At 42.0% G+C, this 18,091-nt stretch overlaps 1 protein-coding gene across 9 annotated transcripts in view; it reads right to left on the minus strand.

The window, feature by feature from the left end:
• LOC110522031 (ectonucleotide pyrophosphatase/phosphodiesterase family member 1) overlaps window positions 1–18,091 on the minus strand; it is a 67,183-nt gene that overhangs the window by 23,849 nt on the left and 25,243 nt on the right. For 4 of the 9 annotated variants that reach the window (XM_021600094.3, XM_090232371.1, XM_021600095.3 and 1 more), the window contains 5 exons: window positions 14,488–14,596; window positions 12,662–12,793; window positions 8,791–8,822; window positions 8,519–8,646; window positions 5,783–5,852 (listed from right to left, as the gene is read on the minus strand). In XM_021600094.3, coding sequence (XP_021455769.3) covers window positions 5,783–5,852; window positions 8,519–8,646; window positions 8,791–8,822; window positions 12,662–12,793; window positions 14,488–14,596 — 471 coding nt within the window. The remainder of the gene's footprint in view (window positions 1–5,782; window positions 5,853–8,518; window positions 8,647–8,790; window positions 8,823–12,661; window positions 12,794–14,487; window positions 14,597–18,091) is intronic. The other 5 variants (XR_016495352.1, XM_090232373.1, XM_090232374.1 and 2 more) reach the window with 2 other exon arrangements.

Genomic DNA, 18,091 nt, shown 5'->3' on the forward strand with positions numbered 1-18,091 from the left:
TTGGAGGATCCAAACATCTTCCATTTAAGAATAAGAGGCCACTGTGTTCTTTGGGGACCTTCAATGCTGCAGAAATGTTTTTGGTATCCTTTCCCAGATCTGTGGCGACACAATCCTGTCTTGGAGCTCTTCGGACAATTCCTTTGACCTCATGGCTTGGTTTTTGCTGTGACATGCACTGTCAACTGTGGGACCTTATATAGACAGGTGTATGCCTTTCCAAAACATGTCCAATCAATTGAATTTACCACAGGTGGACTCCAATCAAGTTGTAGAAACATATCAAGGATGATCAATGGAAACAGGATGCACCTGAGCTCAATTTTGAGTCTCATAGCAAAAGGTAAATAAGGTATATTTTTTATTTTTAGATTATTTTTTTATGTTTTTGTTTTGTCATTATAGGGTATTGTGTGTAGAATGAGGAGGACATTTTCTTTATGTAATACATTTTAGAATAAGGCTGTAACATAATAAAATGTGGAAAAAGTCAAGGGGTCTCAATACTTTCCGAAGGCACTGTATAAAGGCAAGGGACCCTACGACGTTCAGAGCGCTTTGTACACAAATGTCAGCCGGAACCGTTCCAGAACTGCTCAAAGTCCCCCATTAACATCTTAACCATCTCATTTAGTTAGAATTTCCCTCCACATACAGTGGGGCAAAAAAGTATTTAGTCAGCCACCAATTGTGCAACTTCTCCCACTTAAAAAGATGAGAGAGGCCTGTAATTTACATCATAGGTACACTTCAACTATGACAGACAAAATGAGGAAAGAAATTCCAGAAAATCACATTGTAGGATTTCTTATGAATTTATTTGCAAATTATGGTGGAAAATAAGTATTTGGTCAATAACAAAAGTTTCTCAATAGTTTGTTATATACCCTTTGTTGGCAATGACAAAGGTCAAACGTTTTCTGTACGTCTTCACAAGGTTTTCACACACTGTTGCTGGTATTTTGGCCCATTCCTGCATGCAGATCTCCTCTAGAGCAGTGATGTTTTGGGGCTGTTGCTGGGCAACACGGACTTTCAACTCCCTCCAAAGATTTTCTATGGGGTTGAGATCTGGAGACTGGCTAGGCCACTCCAGGACCTTGAAATGCTTCTTACGAAACCACTCCTTCAATGCCCTTGCTGATGGAAGGAGGTTTTCACTCAAAATCTCACGATACATGGCCCCATTCATTATTTCCTTTACACGGATCAGTCGTCCTGGTCCCTTTGCAGAAAAACAGCCCCATAGCATGATGTTTCCACCCCCATGCTTCACAGTAGGTATGGTGTTCTTTGGATGCAACTCAGCATTCTTTGTCCTCCAAACACGACGAGTTGAGTTTTTACCAAAAAGTTATATTTTGGTTTCATCTGACCATATGACATTCTCCCAATCTTCTTCTGGATCATCCAAATGCTCTCTAGCAAAATTCAGACAGGCCTGGACATGTACTGGCTTAAGCAGGGGGACACGTCTGGCACTGCAGGATTTGAGTCCCTGGCGGCGTAGTGTGTTACTGATGGTAGGCTTTGTTACTTTGGTCCCAGCTCTCTGCAGGTCATTCACTAGGTCCCCCCGTGTGGTTCTGGGATTTTTGCTCACCGTTCTTGTGATCATTTTGACCCCACGGGGTGAGATCTTGTGTGGAGCCCCAGATCGAGGGAGATTATCAGTGGTCTTGTATGTCTTCCATTTTCTAATAATTGCTCCCACAGTTGATTTCTTCAAACCATGCTGCTTACCTATTGCAGATTCAGTCTTCCCAGCCTGGTGCAGGTCTACAATTTTGTTTCTGGTGTCCTTTGACAGCTCTTTGGTCTTGGCCATAGTGGAGTTGAGTGTGACTGTTTGAGGTTGTGGACAGGTGTCTTTTATACTGATAACAAGTTCAAACAAGTGCCATCAATACAGGTAACGAGTGGAGGACAGAGGAGCCTCTTAAATAAGAAGTTACAGGTCTGTGAGAGCCAGAAATCTTGCTTGTTTGTAGGTGACCAAATACTTATTTTCCAGCATAATTTGCAAATAAATTAATTTAAAAAATCCTGCAATGTGATTTTCTGGATGTTTTTTTCTCATTTTGTCTGTCATAGTTGAAGTGTACCTATGATGAAAATGACAGGCCTCCCTCATCTTTTTAAGTGTGAGAAGTTGCACAATTGGTGGCTGACTAAATACTTTTTTGCCTCACTGTACGAAGGAGTCAAAACCACAGTCATTCTGTAAACATCTGAATATGATGAATAGCTAAGTATTTGAAGTACCTTCCAAAAGGTGGGTTGAAAAGCAACCAACCAACTGAAATAATCATAAGATTAACCCTACACGTGGGAGTCTACTAAATAAAATAATTGCTATCCATGTCTGCTTTGTGATCTTTTTTCCAGTCTGCAGCCAGACACACAAAATATATATTTTCAGCACAGACTTTAATTTGACTCATTCACCTGTTTTTTTTTTTTTTAGAGGAGTGAGTAAAGTCGCAGGGATAATAATAACGACAACACATTCCAGGCGTGACCACGTAACAATACAACCCAAAAGGGAACAAAGCATACTGTTTAAAGTGATGGTATTGGCTTATTTTGGGAAAGATTTTCTAAGGCCGGAAACATACACAGACAAATCCTAAAAACGAACAAGGAGATGCCAGGGAGAAATCGAGTAAAACCTAACATGGTAAAAATGTCTCTGGCACAACAACACAACCCGAATGGGAGGACATTGTACTGTTATAGGTGATGGTATTTCATTGGGCTTATTTTGGGAGAGACTTGCAAGTAGGAGAAATCTAACCATGGGAAAATAACATAACCCAAATGGAAGGACAGGGAACTATTTCGGGAGAGACTTACTAAGGCTCAGTCTGGGGGGAGTCAGTCTAGATGGTCTGATCTTTTCATAAAAGCATATACAGTTGAAGTCGGAAGTTTACATACACCTTAGTCAAATACATTTAAACTCAGTTTTCACAATTCCTGACATTTAATCCTAGTAAACATTCCCTGTCTTAGGTCAGTTAGGATCACCGCTTTATTTTAAGAATGTGAAATGTCAGAATAATAGAGAGAATCATTTATATCATCACATTCCCAGCGGGTCAGAAGTTTACATACACTCAATTAGTATTTAGTAGCATTGCCTTTAAATTGTTTAACTTGGGTCAAATGTTTTGGGTAGCCTTCCACAAACTTCCTACAATAAGTTGGGTGAATTTTGGCCCATTCCCCCTGACAGAGCTGGTGTAACTGAGTCAGGTTTGTAGGCCTCCATGCTCGCACACACTTTTCAGTTCTGCCCACAAATGTTCTATAGGATTGAGGTCAGGGCTTTGTGATGGCCACTCCAATACCTTGACTTTGATGTCCTTAAGCCATTTTGCCACAACTGTGGAAGTATGCTTGGGGTCATTGTCCATTTGAAAGACCAAACTTTAACTTCCTGACTGATGTCTTGACATCTTGCTTCATATATCCACATAATTTTCTTTCCTCATGATGCCATCTATTTTGTGAAGTGCACCAGTCCCTCCTGAAGCAAAGCACCCTCACAACATGATGCTGCTACCCCCGTGCTTCACGGTTGGGATGGCGTTCTTCGGCTTGCAGGCCTCCCCCTTTTCCTGCAAACATAAAGATGGTCTTTATGGCCAAACAGTTCTATTTTTGTATCAGACAGGAGGACATTTCCCCATGTGCATCTTTTTAAGTGGGAGAACTTGCACACTTGGTGGCTGACTAAATATGTTTTTGCCCCACTGTAGATACTTTTGTACCCGTTTCCTCCAGCATCTTCACAAGGTCCTTTGCTGTTGTTCTGGGACAGAACGCGTCTCCTTCCTGAGCGGTATGACGGCTGCTTCCTCCCATGGTGTTTATATTTGCGTGCTATTGTTTGTACAGATGAACGTGGTACCTTCAGGTGTTTGGAACCAGACTTGAATATTTTTTTCTGAGGTCTTGGCTGATTTCTTTTGATTTTCCCATGATGTCAAGAGAAGGGGCACTGGGTTTGAAGGTAGGCCTTGAAATACATCCACAGGTACACTTCCAATTGACTCATTATGTCAATTAGCCTATCAGAAGCTTCTAAAGCCAGGACATCATTTTCCGGAATTTTCCAAGCTGTTTAAAACTTCTTCGATATAGGGGGCGCTCTTTTAATTTTTGAATAAAAAAACGTTCCTGTTTTAAACAATATATTTTGTCACGAAAAGATGCTCGACTATGCATATAATTGACAGTTTTGGAAAGAAAACACTCTGACGTTTCCAAAACTGCTAAGATATTATCTGTGAGTGCCACAGAACTGATGCTACAGGCGAAACCAAGATGAAATTTCAAACAAGAAATGCCCCAGATTCTGAAGGCGCTGTGTTCCAATGTCTCCTTATATGGCTGTGAATGCGCCAGGAATGAGCTTACACTTTCTGTCGTTTCCCCAAGGTGTCTGCAGCATTGTGACGTATTTGTAGTCATATCATTGGAAGATTGACCATTTTACACTACATCTACCAGGTGCTCGCTTGGTGTCCTCCCTCGCAATTATTGCGTAATCTCCAGCTGCGTGCATTTTTCCATTTGCTTCAGAGGAGAAACCCAACTGCCACAAATTATTTATCATCGAAAAGAATTGTGAAAAACACCTTGAGGATTGATTCTAAACGACGTTTGCCATGTTTCTGTCGATATTACAGAGTTAATTTGGAAAAAAGTTTGGCGTTGTAATGACTGAATTTTCGTTTTTTTTTCTTAGCCAAACGTGATGAACAAAACGGAGCGATTTCTCCTACACAAATAATATTTTTGGAAAAACTGAACATTTGTTATCTAACTGAGAGTCTCCTCATTGAAAACATCCGAAGTTCTTCAAAGGTAAATGATTTTATTTGAATGCTTTTCTTGTTTTTGTGAAAATGTTGCCTGCTGAATGCAAGGCTTAATGCTATGCTAGCTATCAATACTCTTACAAATGCTTGTGTAGCTATGGTTGAAAAGCATATTTTGAAAATCTGAGATGACAGTGTTGTTAACAAAAGGCTAAGCTTGTGAGTGAATATATTTCTTTCATTTAATTTGCGATTTTCATGAATAGTTAACGTTGCGTTATGGTAATGAGCTTGAGGCTATGATTACGCTCCCGGATACGGGATTGCTCGACGCAAGAAGTTAAAGGCACAGTCAACTTAGTGTATGTAAACTTGAGTTATGCACAAAGTAGATGTCCTAACCGACTTACCAAAACTTTAACAATACATTTAGGGAGTGGTTGAAAAACTAGTTTTAATAACTCCAACCTAAGTATATGTAAACTTCCCACTCAACTCTATGTTCCCTCTGGGTTCAGCAACAATAGCTTGATTTAACCTAAAGAATCTCTGACATAATTCAACCAACTGAGGCTCCACAGTAGTAGCCTGGTCCCAGATCAGTTTGGCATGATAATGACCATAGGAGTTGGCAAGAGAGCACAAACATATATGGGACCAGGCTAGGCTACCTCTGTAGTACTTTCATCATAGAACCTTGTCACGTCCAAATAAAAATTGCGTGGATCGTGCAGTGTTAATTAATCCTGGTCCTGGGGACCCAAAGGGGCACAGGTTTTTGTTTTTGCCTTAGCAATATACAGCTGATTCAAATGAGCAACTCATCCGCAAGCTTTGCCGATTTAAACCAGGTGTGTATACTAAGGCAAAAACAAAAATGCAAAGTTTTCAATTCACTGCTGTAATTTCACACTGTATCAGCTGACATCCTTCTCCCCTCCCCTTCCCCTGACCTGCATGTTTTTGAAGACGTTATCCGAGCCGTGGAATCCACCACTGCAGTACTTGATTTCTTTAGGCTGGCTGTGGAGAAAGAGATGAAAAACCATTATCACATTCATAGAAAGGACAAACCACCTCCACAGAGTTATACACGGAGTGTAAAAAACATTAGGAACCGCTTCCTGATATTGAGTTGCACCCTACATCACAACGAGACAACACGACACTACATTAAGAGAGACCTAAAGACGACAACATAGCATGGCAGCAACACATGACAACAACATGGTAGCAAGAATCATAGCTTTCACCTGTATTCCCCTGGTCAGTCTACAGTGGCTTGCGAAAGTATTCAACCGGTTGGCATTTTTCCTATTTTGTTGCCTTACATCCTGGAATTAAAATCGATCGGTTTGTATCATTTGATAACATGCCTACCACTTTGAAGATGCAAAATAGTTTTTATTGTGAAACAAACAAGACAAAAAAAACAGAAAACTTGAGCGTGCATAATTATTCACCCCCCCAAAGTCAATACTTGTAGAGCCACCTTTTGCAGCAATTACAGCTGCAGGTCTCTTGGGGCATGTCTCTATAAGCTTGCCACATCTAGCCACTGGGATTTTTGCCCATTCTTCAAGGCAAAACTGCTCCAGCTCCTTCAAGTTGGATGTGTTCCGCGTGTACAGCAATCTAAGTCATACCACAGATACTCAATTGGATTGAGGTCTGGGCTTTGACTAGGCCATTCCAAGACATTTAAATGTTTTCCCTTAAATCACTCGAGTGTTGCTTAAGCAGTATGCTTAGGGACATTGTCCTGCTGGAAGGTGAACCTCCATCTCAGTCTCAAATCTCTGGAAACAGGTTTCCCTCAAGAATTTCCCTGTATTTAGCGCCATCCATCATTCCTTTAATTCTGACCAGTTTCCCAGTCGCTGCAGATGAAAAACATCCCCACAACAGGATGCTGCCACCACCATGCTTCACCGTGGGGTAGGTGTTCTCAGGGAGATGAGAGGTGTTGGGTTTGCGCCAGACATAGCGTTTTCCTTGATGGCCAAAAATCTACATTTTAGTCTCATCTGACCAGAGTACCTTCTTCCATATGTTTGTGGAGTCTCCCACGTGCTTTTTGGTGAACACCAAACATGTGCTTATTTTTTTTCTTTAAGCAATGGCTTTTTTTCTGGTCACTTCCGTAAATCCCAGCTCTGTGGAGTGTACGGCTTAAAGTGGTCCTATGGACAGATACTCCAATCTCCGCTGTGGAGCTTTGCAGCTCTTTCAGGGTTATCTTTGGTCTCTTTGTTGCCTCTGATTAATGCCCTCCGTGCCTGGTCCATACGTTTTGGTGGGTGGCCCCCACTTGGCAGTTTTGTTGTGGTGCCATATTCTTTCCATGTTTTAATAATGGATTTAATGGTGCTCCTTGGGATGTTCAAAGTTTCAGATATTTTTTTTATAACCCAACCCTGATCTGTACTTCTTCACAACTTTGTCCCTGACCTGTTTGGAGAGCACCTTGGTCTTCATGGTGCCGCATGCTTGGTGGGGCCCCTTGCTTAGTGGTGTTGCAGACTCTGGGGCCTTTCAGAACAGTTATATATATATATATATATATACACACACACACACACACAGATCATGTGACACTTAAATAAGGTCCACCTGTGTGCAATCTAACACATTCTGTGATTTCTGAAGGTAACTGGTTACACCAGATCTTATTTAGGGGCTTCATAGCAAAGGGGGTGAATACATATGCACGCACCACTTTTCTGTTCTGTATTTTTTTGAATTTTTTGAAACTAGTTATTTTTTTCATTTCACTTCACCAATTTGGACTATTTTGTGTATGTCCATTACATGTACTCCACATAAAAACTATTTCAATAACAGGTTGTAATGCAACAAAATAGGAAAAACGCCAAAGGGGATGAATACTTTTGCAAGGCACTGTAAGTCATGGAAAGAGCAGGTGTTCTGTACACTCAGTGTACATCTGCCATACAGTGTGTATACAACACTCAAATAGAGGGATTATCAATTGGACAGCTGTATAAACCAACCAAACTAAAATAGCCTCTCAAATCCTCAGTTGTGGCAACCTGATCAACAGGAAAAAGCTTTCCGTTCCCATTTCAGAAATCCCTAAATTCTGCCCAAACATTGGCAAAAAAACAAATAATGTGTCCATGGCAACCACTTTGCCCACATCTAATTTCTGGTATGTTAATAAGCATTCTGTTAAGATAAGATAAGCTATCACTTGTAATTTGTGGCAGCTGTTGAACATTTCAGGGGTCATTGTTTCCAAGTCGTCTTGTCGAATATTGTCTCTTTGCAACAGACAGTTGAACCTAACAAGCAGGAAATATAAAGTTGGATGACATTTTGCCAGTACCTGTAACTACTTTCAAAGTGCATGTCGGCACAAAGTTTAAAGTGGAGGACACAAGTAGTTCTAATCAGTACGGATTAAATTGAGCCGTGATGAGTAGGCTAACTCAAGCAACTTTGAAAGGGTACTTATTTACTTAGGTTACTAAACAGTAACAGTTACTTTGGCTTAATGCCAGAGTAAAGCCAAAAGTGCAGTTCAGGTTCTGTGATCACTCTAAAATGTCCTGTTTTAAGAAAACATAACACATATAGTGGGGTAAGGGATTTCAGAGAATCAGGCATAGACTTCAGAGAAAGACAAAGAGAAACAGAAAATAATATATCGCTGGATTTTGACATACAGTGCTGCCTGCCAACCAGGTTTCATGTAGAGATGGGCCCTCTCGATGCGCACGTTGTTAGCGAAGTGCATCCGTTTGGGGAGGTGCTCTTTTAGGTAAGGCCTCATGGGCTGGTCAGGGATCCTGCACTTCAAAACGCACAGCAAGAGGAGAGTGGAGAGTCAATGAAGGGGCAGAGGGAGAGGCATGTCTGACATGAGGTAAGGCAAGCAGATCATTTTCAATTCATCCTATGAACACAGGAATCAATGGGGCACGAATACTTCACATACCGACAGATTCTTCACCAGGCCTTCATAGTCGACTGAGGGAATGAAAACAGACACGGTTGTTAACCCAAGGGTCATTCCCCGTCCCAAAACATTTTTACGCCTTCCCCTTGGCCCCAACGTTCTTATGTTTGCAGATCTGGAAGGTCTGAGTGTCTTAGTTTTCACTAAGTGGATTTCATCTCTGCTCAAACAGAGAGAGAGAGATTTAAAAAAATACATTTTTAGTAGTTACAGTCTTGTCTCATCGTTGCAACTCCCGTACGGACTCGGGAGAGGCCATGCGCCCTCCGAAACACAACCCAACCAAGCCGCACTGCTTCTTGACACAACGCACATCCAACCCGGAAGCCAGCCGCACCAATGTTTTGGAGGAAACGTCACAGGGAGTCGCTAGTGTGCGAAGAGACAAGGATATCCCTGTCGGCCAAACCCTCCCTAACCCGGACGACGCTGGGCCAATTGTGCGCCACCCCATTGGACTCCGACAGAGCCTGGGCTTGAACCCAGAGTCTCTGCTGGCACAGCTAGCACTGCGAAGCAGTGCCTTAGACCACTGTGCCACCCTGGAGGCCTAGATTCAAATTTTTAGACCGAGGGATTTAAAATTGCTTACAGATCTGCAAACATCAAATTTTATTGGTCGCATACACCTATTTAGCAGTTGGTTTGTGGGTGTGGTGACTATTTATCAGTTTGATGGCCTTGAGATCGAGAGACTGAAAAACAGCTTCTGTCCCAGCTTTGAGGCACATGTACTGACCTAGTGGGGTGAACAGACCAAGGCTTGTGTGGCTGAGGTCCTTGATTATCTTCTTGGCCTTCCTGTGACACTGGGTGCTGTAGATTTTCTAGAGGGCAGGCAGTGTGCCCCCGGCGATGTGTTGGGCAGACCACACCACCCTCTGCAGAGCCCTGCGGTTGCGGATGGTGCAGTTGCCGTACCAGGCGGTGATACAGCCCGACAGGATGCTCTCTATCTTTACTAGTTTGAGGGTCTTAGGGGCCAAGCCACATTTCTTTAGCCTCCTGAGGTTGAAGAGGCGCTGTTGCGCCATTCTTCACCACACTTTGTCTGTGTGGGTGGACCATTTCAGATGGTCAGTGATGTGTATGCCAAAGAACTTGAAGCTTTTCACCTTCTCCACTGCGGCCCGTCGTTGTGAATGGGGGCGTGCTCCCTCTGCTGCCTACTGAAGTTCACAAATCAGCTCCTTTGTTTTGTTGATGGAGAGGTTATTTTACTGGGCCACTCCACCAGGGCCCTCACCTCCTCCCTGTAGGCTGTCTCGTTATTGTTGGTAATCAGGCCTACCATAGTTGTGTCGTCTGCAAACTCGATGATTGAGTTGAGGATCCGCACAGTGGAGGTGTTGTTTCCTACCTCACCAAATGGGGGCAGCCTGTCAGGAAGTCCAGGACCCAGTTGTACAGGGCGGGGTTCCAACAAGGCCCAGAGCTTAGAGGGTACTATGGTGTTGAAGACTGAGCTGTAGTGAATGAACAGCATTCTTATATAGGAATTCCTCTTGTCCAGATAGTATAGGGCACTGCGATGGCGTTGTCCATGGATCTATTTGGGTGGTATGCAAATTACAGTGGGTCTAGGGTGTTGGATAAGGTGGAGGTGATATAATCCTTAACTAGCCTCTCAAGGCACTTCATGACAGAAGTGAATGCTACGGAGCATGGTGGACATCTTGAAGCAAGTGGGGACAACATACAGGTATAGGGAGAGATTGAATATGTCCGTAAAGACTCCAGCCAGCTGGTCTGCACATGCTCTGAGGACGGGGCTAGGGATTTGGGTTGGGCTGTATACCGGGCTTTTTTGCTTTATTTGGCACCCCCTTGTGTCCTAAACCAGTAATATTGTATATCCTGGGGTGAGAGAAAGACGGTATGACAATATGAAAATCTGGATTCCGCCCACCCCTAATAGGGAGGCCTTCAGCCTTGCAAAAGTTAACACGCCTAAATGTCTGACTCACGTCGGCACAGAGAACGAGAGCTCACAATCCACGAGAGGGGTGGTGGCCTGCATCGGCGACACTGTGTTTCCTTCGAAGAGGGCAAAGGAGGGGTTTAGCTTGTGTGGGATGAAGACGTCAGTGTCCGCGATGTGGCTGGTTTTCCCCTTTATAATCCGATATTGTCTAGAGTCCCTGCCACATACAGTACCAGTCAAAAGTTGACACCTACTCATTCAAGGATTTTTCTTTATTTTTGCCATTTTCTACAATGTAGAATAATAGTGAAGACATCAAAACTATGAAATAACACATATGGAATCATGCAGTAACCAAAAAGTGTTTAAACTATTAAAATATATTTAATTTTTAGGATTCTTCAAAGTAACCACCTTTTCCCTTGATGACAGCTTTGCACACTTTGGCATTCTCTTCACCTGGAATGCTTTTCCAACAGTCTTGAAAGAGTTCCCACATATGCTGAGCACTTGTTGGCTGCTTTTCCTTCACTCTGTGGTCCAACTCATCCTAAATCATCTCAATTTGGGTTGAGGTCAGGTGATTGTGGAGGCCAGGTCATCTGATCCAGCACTCCATCACTCTCCTTCTTGGTCAAATAGCCTTTCCACAGCCTGGAGGTGTGTTTTGGGTCATTGTCCTGTTGAAAAACAAATGATAGCGCAAACCAGATGGGATGGCGTATCGCTGCAGAATGCTGTGGTAGCCATGCTGGTTAAGTGTGCCTTGAATTCTAAATAAATCACAGAAAGTACCCCACACCTCCTCTATGCTTCACGGTGGGAACCATACATGCAGAGATCATCCGTTCACCTACTCTGTGTCTCACAAAGACACGGCAGTTGGAACCAAAAATCTCAAATTTGGACTCATCAGACTAAAGGACAGATTTCCACCGGTCTAATGTCCATAGCTCGTGTTTCTTGGCCCAAGCAAGTCTCTTCTTATTATTGGTGTCCTTTAGTAGTGGTTTCTTTGCAGCAATTCGACCATGAAGGCCTGATTCACGCAGACTTCTCTGAACAGTTGATGTTGAGATGTGTCTGTTACTTGAACCCTGAAGCATTTATTTGGGCTGCAATTTCTGAGGCTAGTAACTATAATGAATTTAACCTCTGCAACATAACTCTGGGTCTTCATTCCCTGTGTCGGTCCTCAGGAGAGCCAGTTTCATCATAGTGCTTGATGGATTTTTTTGTGACAGCACTTGAAGAAACTTTCAAAGTTCTTGAAATGTTCCGGATTGATTGACCTTCATGTCTTAAAGTAATGATGGACTGGCGTTTCTCTTAGCTTATTTGAGCTGTTCTTGCCATAATATGGACTTGGTATTTTACCAAATAGGGCTATCTTCTGTATACCACCCCTACCTTGTCACACCACAACTGATTGGCTCAAACGCATTAAGAAGAAAGTCATTTTCACAAATTAACTTAACAAGGCACACCTGTTAATTGAACTGCATTCCAGGTGACTACTCCTTGAAACTGGTTGAGAGAATGCCAAGGGTGTGCAAAGCTGTCAAGGCAAAGGGTGGCTACTTTGAAGAATCCAATTCAGGAAAGTCATATTTCTGATCAAAATGCCGGTGAGTTACCGCCGCTCTAATATCCCAAAGTTATTTCTGGCTGTATATAATAATGCAAAGGACATTCTGAGCTAATAAAAGGTGAGAAATAACACAAAAAACAATACGGAATGCAAAGTTGCTTAGGAGCCATGAACAGGGCGACCATGTCTATCGGCGCCATCTTGTTATATATTATCAAAGGGTAAGGGCCAAGTGGAAGGAAGCAAATTGGAACCAGCTGTAACACTGGATGGCATTGCAATGTAAGGGTAGGAAGACAGTTGGAAGTGACACGCTATCATCAACAAAAACTCACAGGAGTAGAAGTCTTCAGGGACTCTCTTGGGTCGGATTCGTGCAGCAGGGCCTTGGACGACAGTGAAGTCATCCACGTTGTCCTGGTACGAGTTCACGAATGCAGCCTTCTTGCAGGAAGCTTCCTCCATTCCTGCAATTACAGTACACACACACACACACACACGCACACACCACACACACACGTCAACAATAAAGACAAGTCGCTGTTGTTTGTATTGTTGTTCCTGGCAACTGGGCAGTCAGAGCAATAGGAGAGAAATGTAGGACAATAAACGACAGTATAGGACTTCAAACGGCTCCATAATCACACGGTCTTATCTGTACCAGATTTCAAAGAGAGAATAAAGCTGCAACAGAGGAAGTTCATATACAGTATGTCAGCATACTATTTACTTGAAATTGTTTACACTGACTATTGATACTAGGATTCCATCCTCATTTCATAATCAATCAATTTCAAAAGCAGATGTGAAAACGACAACCTTTTCATGACTAAAAATAACCCAAAGATCAATGCATCTGTGATAAAAGCCTAAATAAAAGGATATTCCCATATGCTGTATATAACCAACCAACAAACCCAACATCAAAATTACAACCCTGCAACGTGGACCTTATTACAAGGCCAGTTGAGCGGCCAGCAGCTATCGGCTCATCCTTTACACACATAATTACAAGACTAGACACGTCACATGTAATGCAGATGTTGCGAGCATCTTCTTCACAGACCTCTACTCTGTGAACCTCCCTGGCTTCCTCACGCTCAGCTCACAGTCATGGTGTTCCAGCGTTCACACTGACCTTGTTTTTCAACGGTTTCTGCTCTGGCATGTGATTTCCACGCAACAGGTGCTAGGTCTCAGCAAAAGCTGAGTATGTATGGCTGACAGTAAACATTCAAACACTCCCACAATGGAGGGCCCTAGAGCAGAGGCTATAGCTTCGAGGACAATATGGTAAAAAACATTTTTTACCTTTATTTAACTAGGCAAGTCAGTTAAGAACAAATTCTTATTTTCAATGACGGCCTATTCAGGGGCAGATTTGCAGATTTGTACCTTGTCAGCTCGGGGGTTTGAACTTGCAACCTTCCGGTTACTAGTCCAACGCTCTAACCACTAGGCTACCCTGTCGTCGTAATATGGAAGAGTTCTACAAAAATATTGTGGATCTTGTGATAATATGCAAATATTGACTATGATGCTGAGTGCCATGTCATTTGTGCTACTAGTACAATAAAAGCTGGTGCATGTAAATTAAAATAACTCCATAAGCAAGTTTGATAGTGGATTACTAGGTTATGAGGACAGTAATGTAGCCATTATGTCATAGCTTGGGGATGTTTGTCATCATTCACCTGGCAGATACCGACTTGCGATATGAGCTCATTGCTTTTATGGTTCACTAAGGAATGGAGGAAAATCTTTACTTCATCTTTTCTTCCCTAGACCTCTTTCATTTTGAGGAGTAGCAGATGCTCACGATTGCATCACTTCAGATTTACAGCAGAGCCATAAAATGAAGTACTTCAACACTTATCTTTCACGTCAAAAGACATTAAATTAAACAATTTCCTCTGCCTCCCTTGCTTCCACATTGTTTTCTAGTGCTTTTCTCCTGTGCTGTACTTTTCCTTTCCGAGGCCCTTTGCGCCACAAGGAATAAGCCGATTCCCTTTCCCATCCTACAGTATCTACCATTAATCTGAATGCTGTGCATAAATTAAGGATGCCGATTCTACTTTTGATCGCAGAGACCACAGACTAATACAGTACTGTCTGTGTACAGTGTGATCTGACTGTGTGTTGGGGCAACACTGCTCACCGTGGTCAGACAGGAGCACCAGGTTGACACAGTGGTGTAGGTTCTTCTGTTTCAGGCCGTCCATTAGAAATCCCAACAACCTGTCTACGTTCAGCAGGGCCTCAATCACCTGCAAACAAATAGTCATTCAATTCAAATAACATTTATTTTCTCCCGCCTGAAAAAATACTATCCTACAGTATTCACTGTAGTGTTTTTACAGACGTTTACAGACTACTGTACTATTAAATGTAGTGTTTTTGCAGATGACTGTAGTATGCTACCCCTGCTGCTATTGGACCAGGTCTCTCTTGGAAAAGAGACATTATCTCAATGAGAAAAACCTGTATAAATTAAGGTAAAAACATTTTTTAGTACTCAAGTACTAAAAGTACTCAAGTACTCAATGTAGTGTTTTTGCAAATCTGACTGTAGTACACTAGTATTCACTGTAGTGCTTTCGCATACGTGACTAGTATATTGCAATAACACCTGCAGACTAGGATTAGCTAAAATGGCAAAACTACCAGACTACGCCAATTACTGTTTAATGAGGACACCAGAACATAAGACAGGTTCGTGACAGACCACCTATTGAGTTGGGTCAACAGTTCTGAGCAATGCAACGGGTGAGACAACACCTTAGCAAAAATGTATATTTTTTTATTACAATTGTAACATCTAAACTTTAGACAGGTTCTAGGTTTTTCCTTTATTTTTACAATTTTCTACATTGTAAATAATAGTGAAGACATCAAAACTATGAAATAACACATATGGAATCATGTAGTAACCAAAAAAGTGTTAGACAAATCAAAATCTATTTTATATTTGAGATTCTTCAAATTAGCCAACCGTTGCAATGATAAATAAAAGTACGTGGACACCTCTTCAAAATTGTGGATTTGGCTATTTCAGCCACACCGTTGCTGACAGGTGTATAAAATCGAGCACACAACCATGCAATCTCCATAGCCAAACATTGGCAGTAGAATGGCCTTACTGAAGAGCTCAGTGACTTTCAATATGGCACAGTCATAGGATGCCACCTTTCCAACAAGTCCTCAAACTTCTGCCCTGATCAACTGTAAGTGCTGTTATTGTGAAGTGAAAACGTCTAGGAGCAACAACGGCTCAGCCGTGAAGTGGTACGCCACACAAGCAAAAGAAGGAGTAAGGGTCTGGGCTGTTTTTCATGGTTCTGGCTAGGCCCCTTAGTTCCAGTGAAGGGAAATCTTAACGCTACAGCATACAATGACATTCTAGATGATACTGGGTTTCCAACTTTGTGGCAACAGTTTGGGGAAGGCCCTTTCCTGTTTCAACATGACAATGCCCCGTGCTCAAAGAGAGGTCCATACAGAAATGGTTTGTTGAAGATCGGTGTGGAAGAACTTGGCTGGCCTGCACCGAGCCCGAACCTCAACTCCATGGAACACTTTTGGGATGAATTGGAACCTCGACTGAGAGCCAGACCTAAAAATCACCCAACATCAGTGCCCAACCTCACTAATGCTCATGGCTGAATGGAAGCAAGCCACGTCTAGTAGAAAGCCTTTCCAGAAGAGTGGAGGCTGTTATAGCAGTAAAAGGGGGGGACCAACTCCATATTAATGCCCATGATTTTGGAATTAAACATTTGACAAGCAGGAGTCCACATACACGAAATTACCAAAAGTATCTAGTGGAAGTAACTGATCTAAGAAGTAATTTTGGTGTACTCTTGTAAAGGCCAGGCATCACAGGCTGAAATGACATTTTTGCATCTACCTATCCATTTTGAGATTTGTTAGCATTTTGGTCCATTAATTAGTATTTTCAAAAAGTTAACATAGAAATGTCAAACTTGATAAATGTATACTTTCTGTAGTTTATCATACTACCATCAACATTTTGATTAATTTTAACCACAGTAAAATGGACATACTACCGTTCAAATGTTTGGGGTCACTTCAAAATGTCCTTGTTTTTGAAAGAAAATCAAAAAATGTTGTCCATTAAAATAACATCAAATTTATCAGAAATACAGTGTAGACATTGTTAATGTTGTAAATGACTATTGTAGCTGGAAATGGCAGATTTTCATATCTACATAGGGATACAGAGGCCCATCATCAGCAACCCATCACTCCTGTGTTCCAATGGCACGTTGTGTTAGCTATTCCAAGTTTATCATTTTAAAAGGCTAATTCATTAGAACACTCTTTTGAAGGTATGTTAGCACAACTGAAAACTGTTGTTCTGATTAAAGAAGCAATACAACTGTTCTTCTTTAGACCAGTTGAGTATCTGGAGCATCAGCATTTGTGGGTTCGATTACAGGCTCAAAATGGCCAGAAACAAAGACTTCAGAAACTCGTCAGTCTATTCTTGTTCTGAGAAATGAAGGCTATTCCATGTGAGAAATTGGCAAGAAACTGAAGATCTCGTACAACGCTGTGTACTACTCACTTCACAGAACAGTGCAAACTGTCTCTAACCAGAATAAAAAGAGGAGTGGGAGGCCCCGGTGCACAACTGACCAAGAGGACAAGTACATTAGACTGTCTAGTAGGGCTGGGCGATATGGCCAAAATATTATATCACAGTATTTTAAAAACATTGGACAGTATTTTAGTTTTTTAATAATAAAAGTTCTACATTTGCTATACGAGTAGTGAGTGATCCTAGGGTGGCAACACATACATTCTAAGTGATTTCAATGGGTCTTTCTCCATTATGATTGTTTTATACTGTTCAAATCAACTTCAACTAGGGCTGGGCGATATATCAAGTTTTTTTTCCTCGATATAGTCGAGTTTATGTTTTAGTGCGATATGGAAAAAGCCTCTATCGCAAGAATCGAGGTTATGTTATAATGTTGTAACGTTTTACAAATGCAGCATCTCACGGTCTCTTCTCTGTCAGCCCAATGTTGAATCATGTCCCAATTGCGTGCCAACACGTGCAGAGGTTATCCACCAATCACAATCTTAGACAGCCTTTCACAAATCGTAACCATGCCGGAGAAGTGAGGAAGCCAGCTCAAATCAAATCAAATGTTATTGGTCACATACACAGATGTTAATACTGCAGATGTTAATGCAAGTGTAGCGAAATGCTTGCAGCTCAGCCTCTCGAGGATGAAATCACCCCCAAAAAGGGCAGAAATGTTTTTTCAGTAATATGGAAGTGGTTCGGGTTTAAGAGGTCTGATATTCAGCAAACGAATGTCCTGTGCAAAATGTGTCAAAAGACAATTGTTACGAAAAGCAACAGCACAACCAAACTCTTCCATCACCTGCAACTGAAACACACGGTGGAATGGGAGGAATGCGTGAGACTAACATGCTGACCAGACCGGACACGTTGCTTGCGTCGCAAAATAAATTTAGAAATCCATGTTATTCAATTATTGCACCCACACCAACGAGCGTTTGCGTTGCCAAGGGCTAAAATAGAAGTCATTCCTATTTCTGACGCAGATCGCACTGCAAGTCCTGCCTCTCCCATCTCCTCATTGGTTTATAGAAGCAGGCACCCACGTGCCATCTCCATATTGATTATACCCACGTAGGTGATTGAAAGACGAAATGTTTTGTCGGTTGTCGTGGTAATAGTATGAAAGTGTAGATGCCAATCACCA

The sequence above is a fragment of the Oncorhynchus mykiss genome, chromosome 4 (assembly GCF_057628025.1).
Source record: "Oncorhynchus mykiss isolate SJ-2025 chromosome 4, ASM5762802v1, whole genome shotgun sequence".
Classification (NCBI taxonomy): Eukaryota; Metazoa; Chordata; class Actinopteri; order Salmoniformes; family Salmonidae; genus Oncorhynchus; species Oncorhynchus mykiss.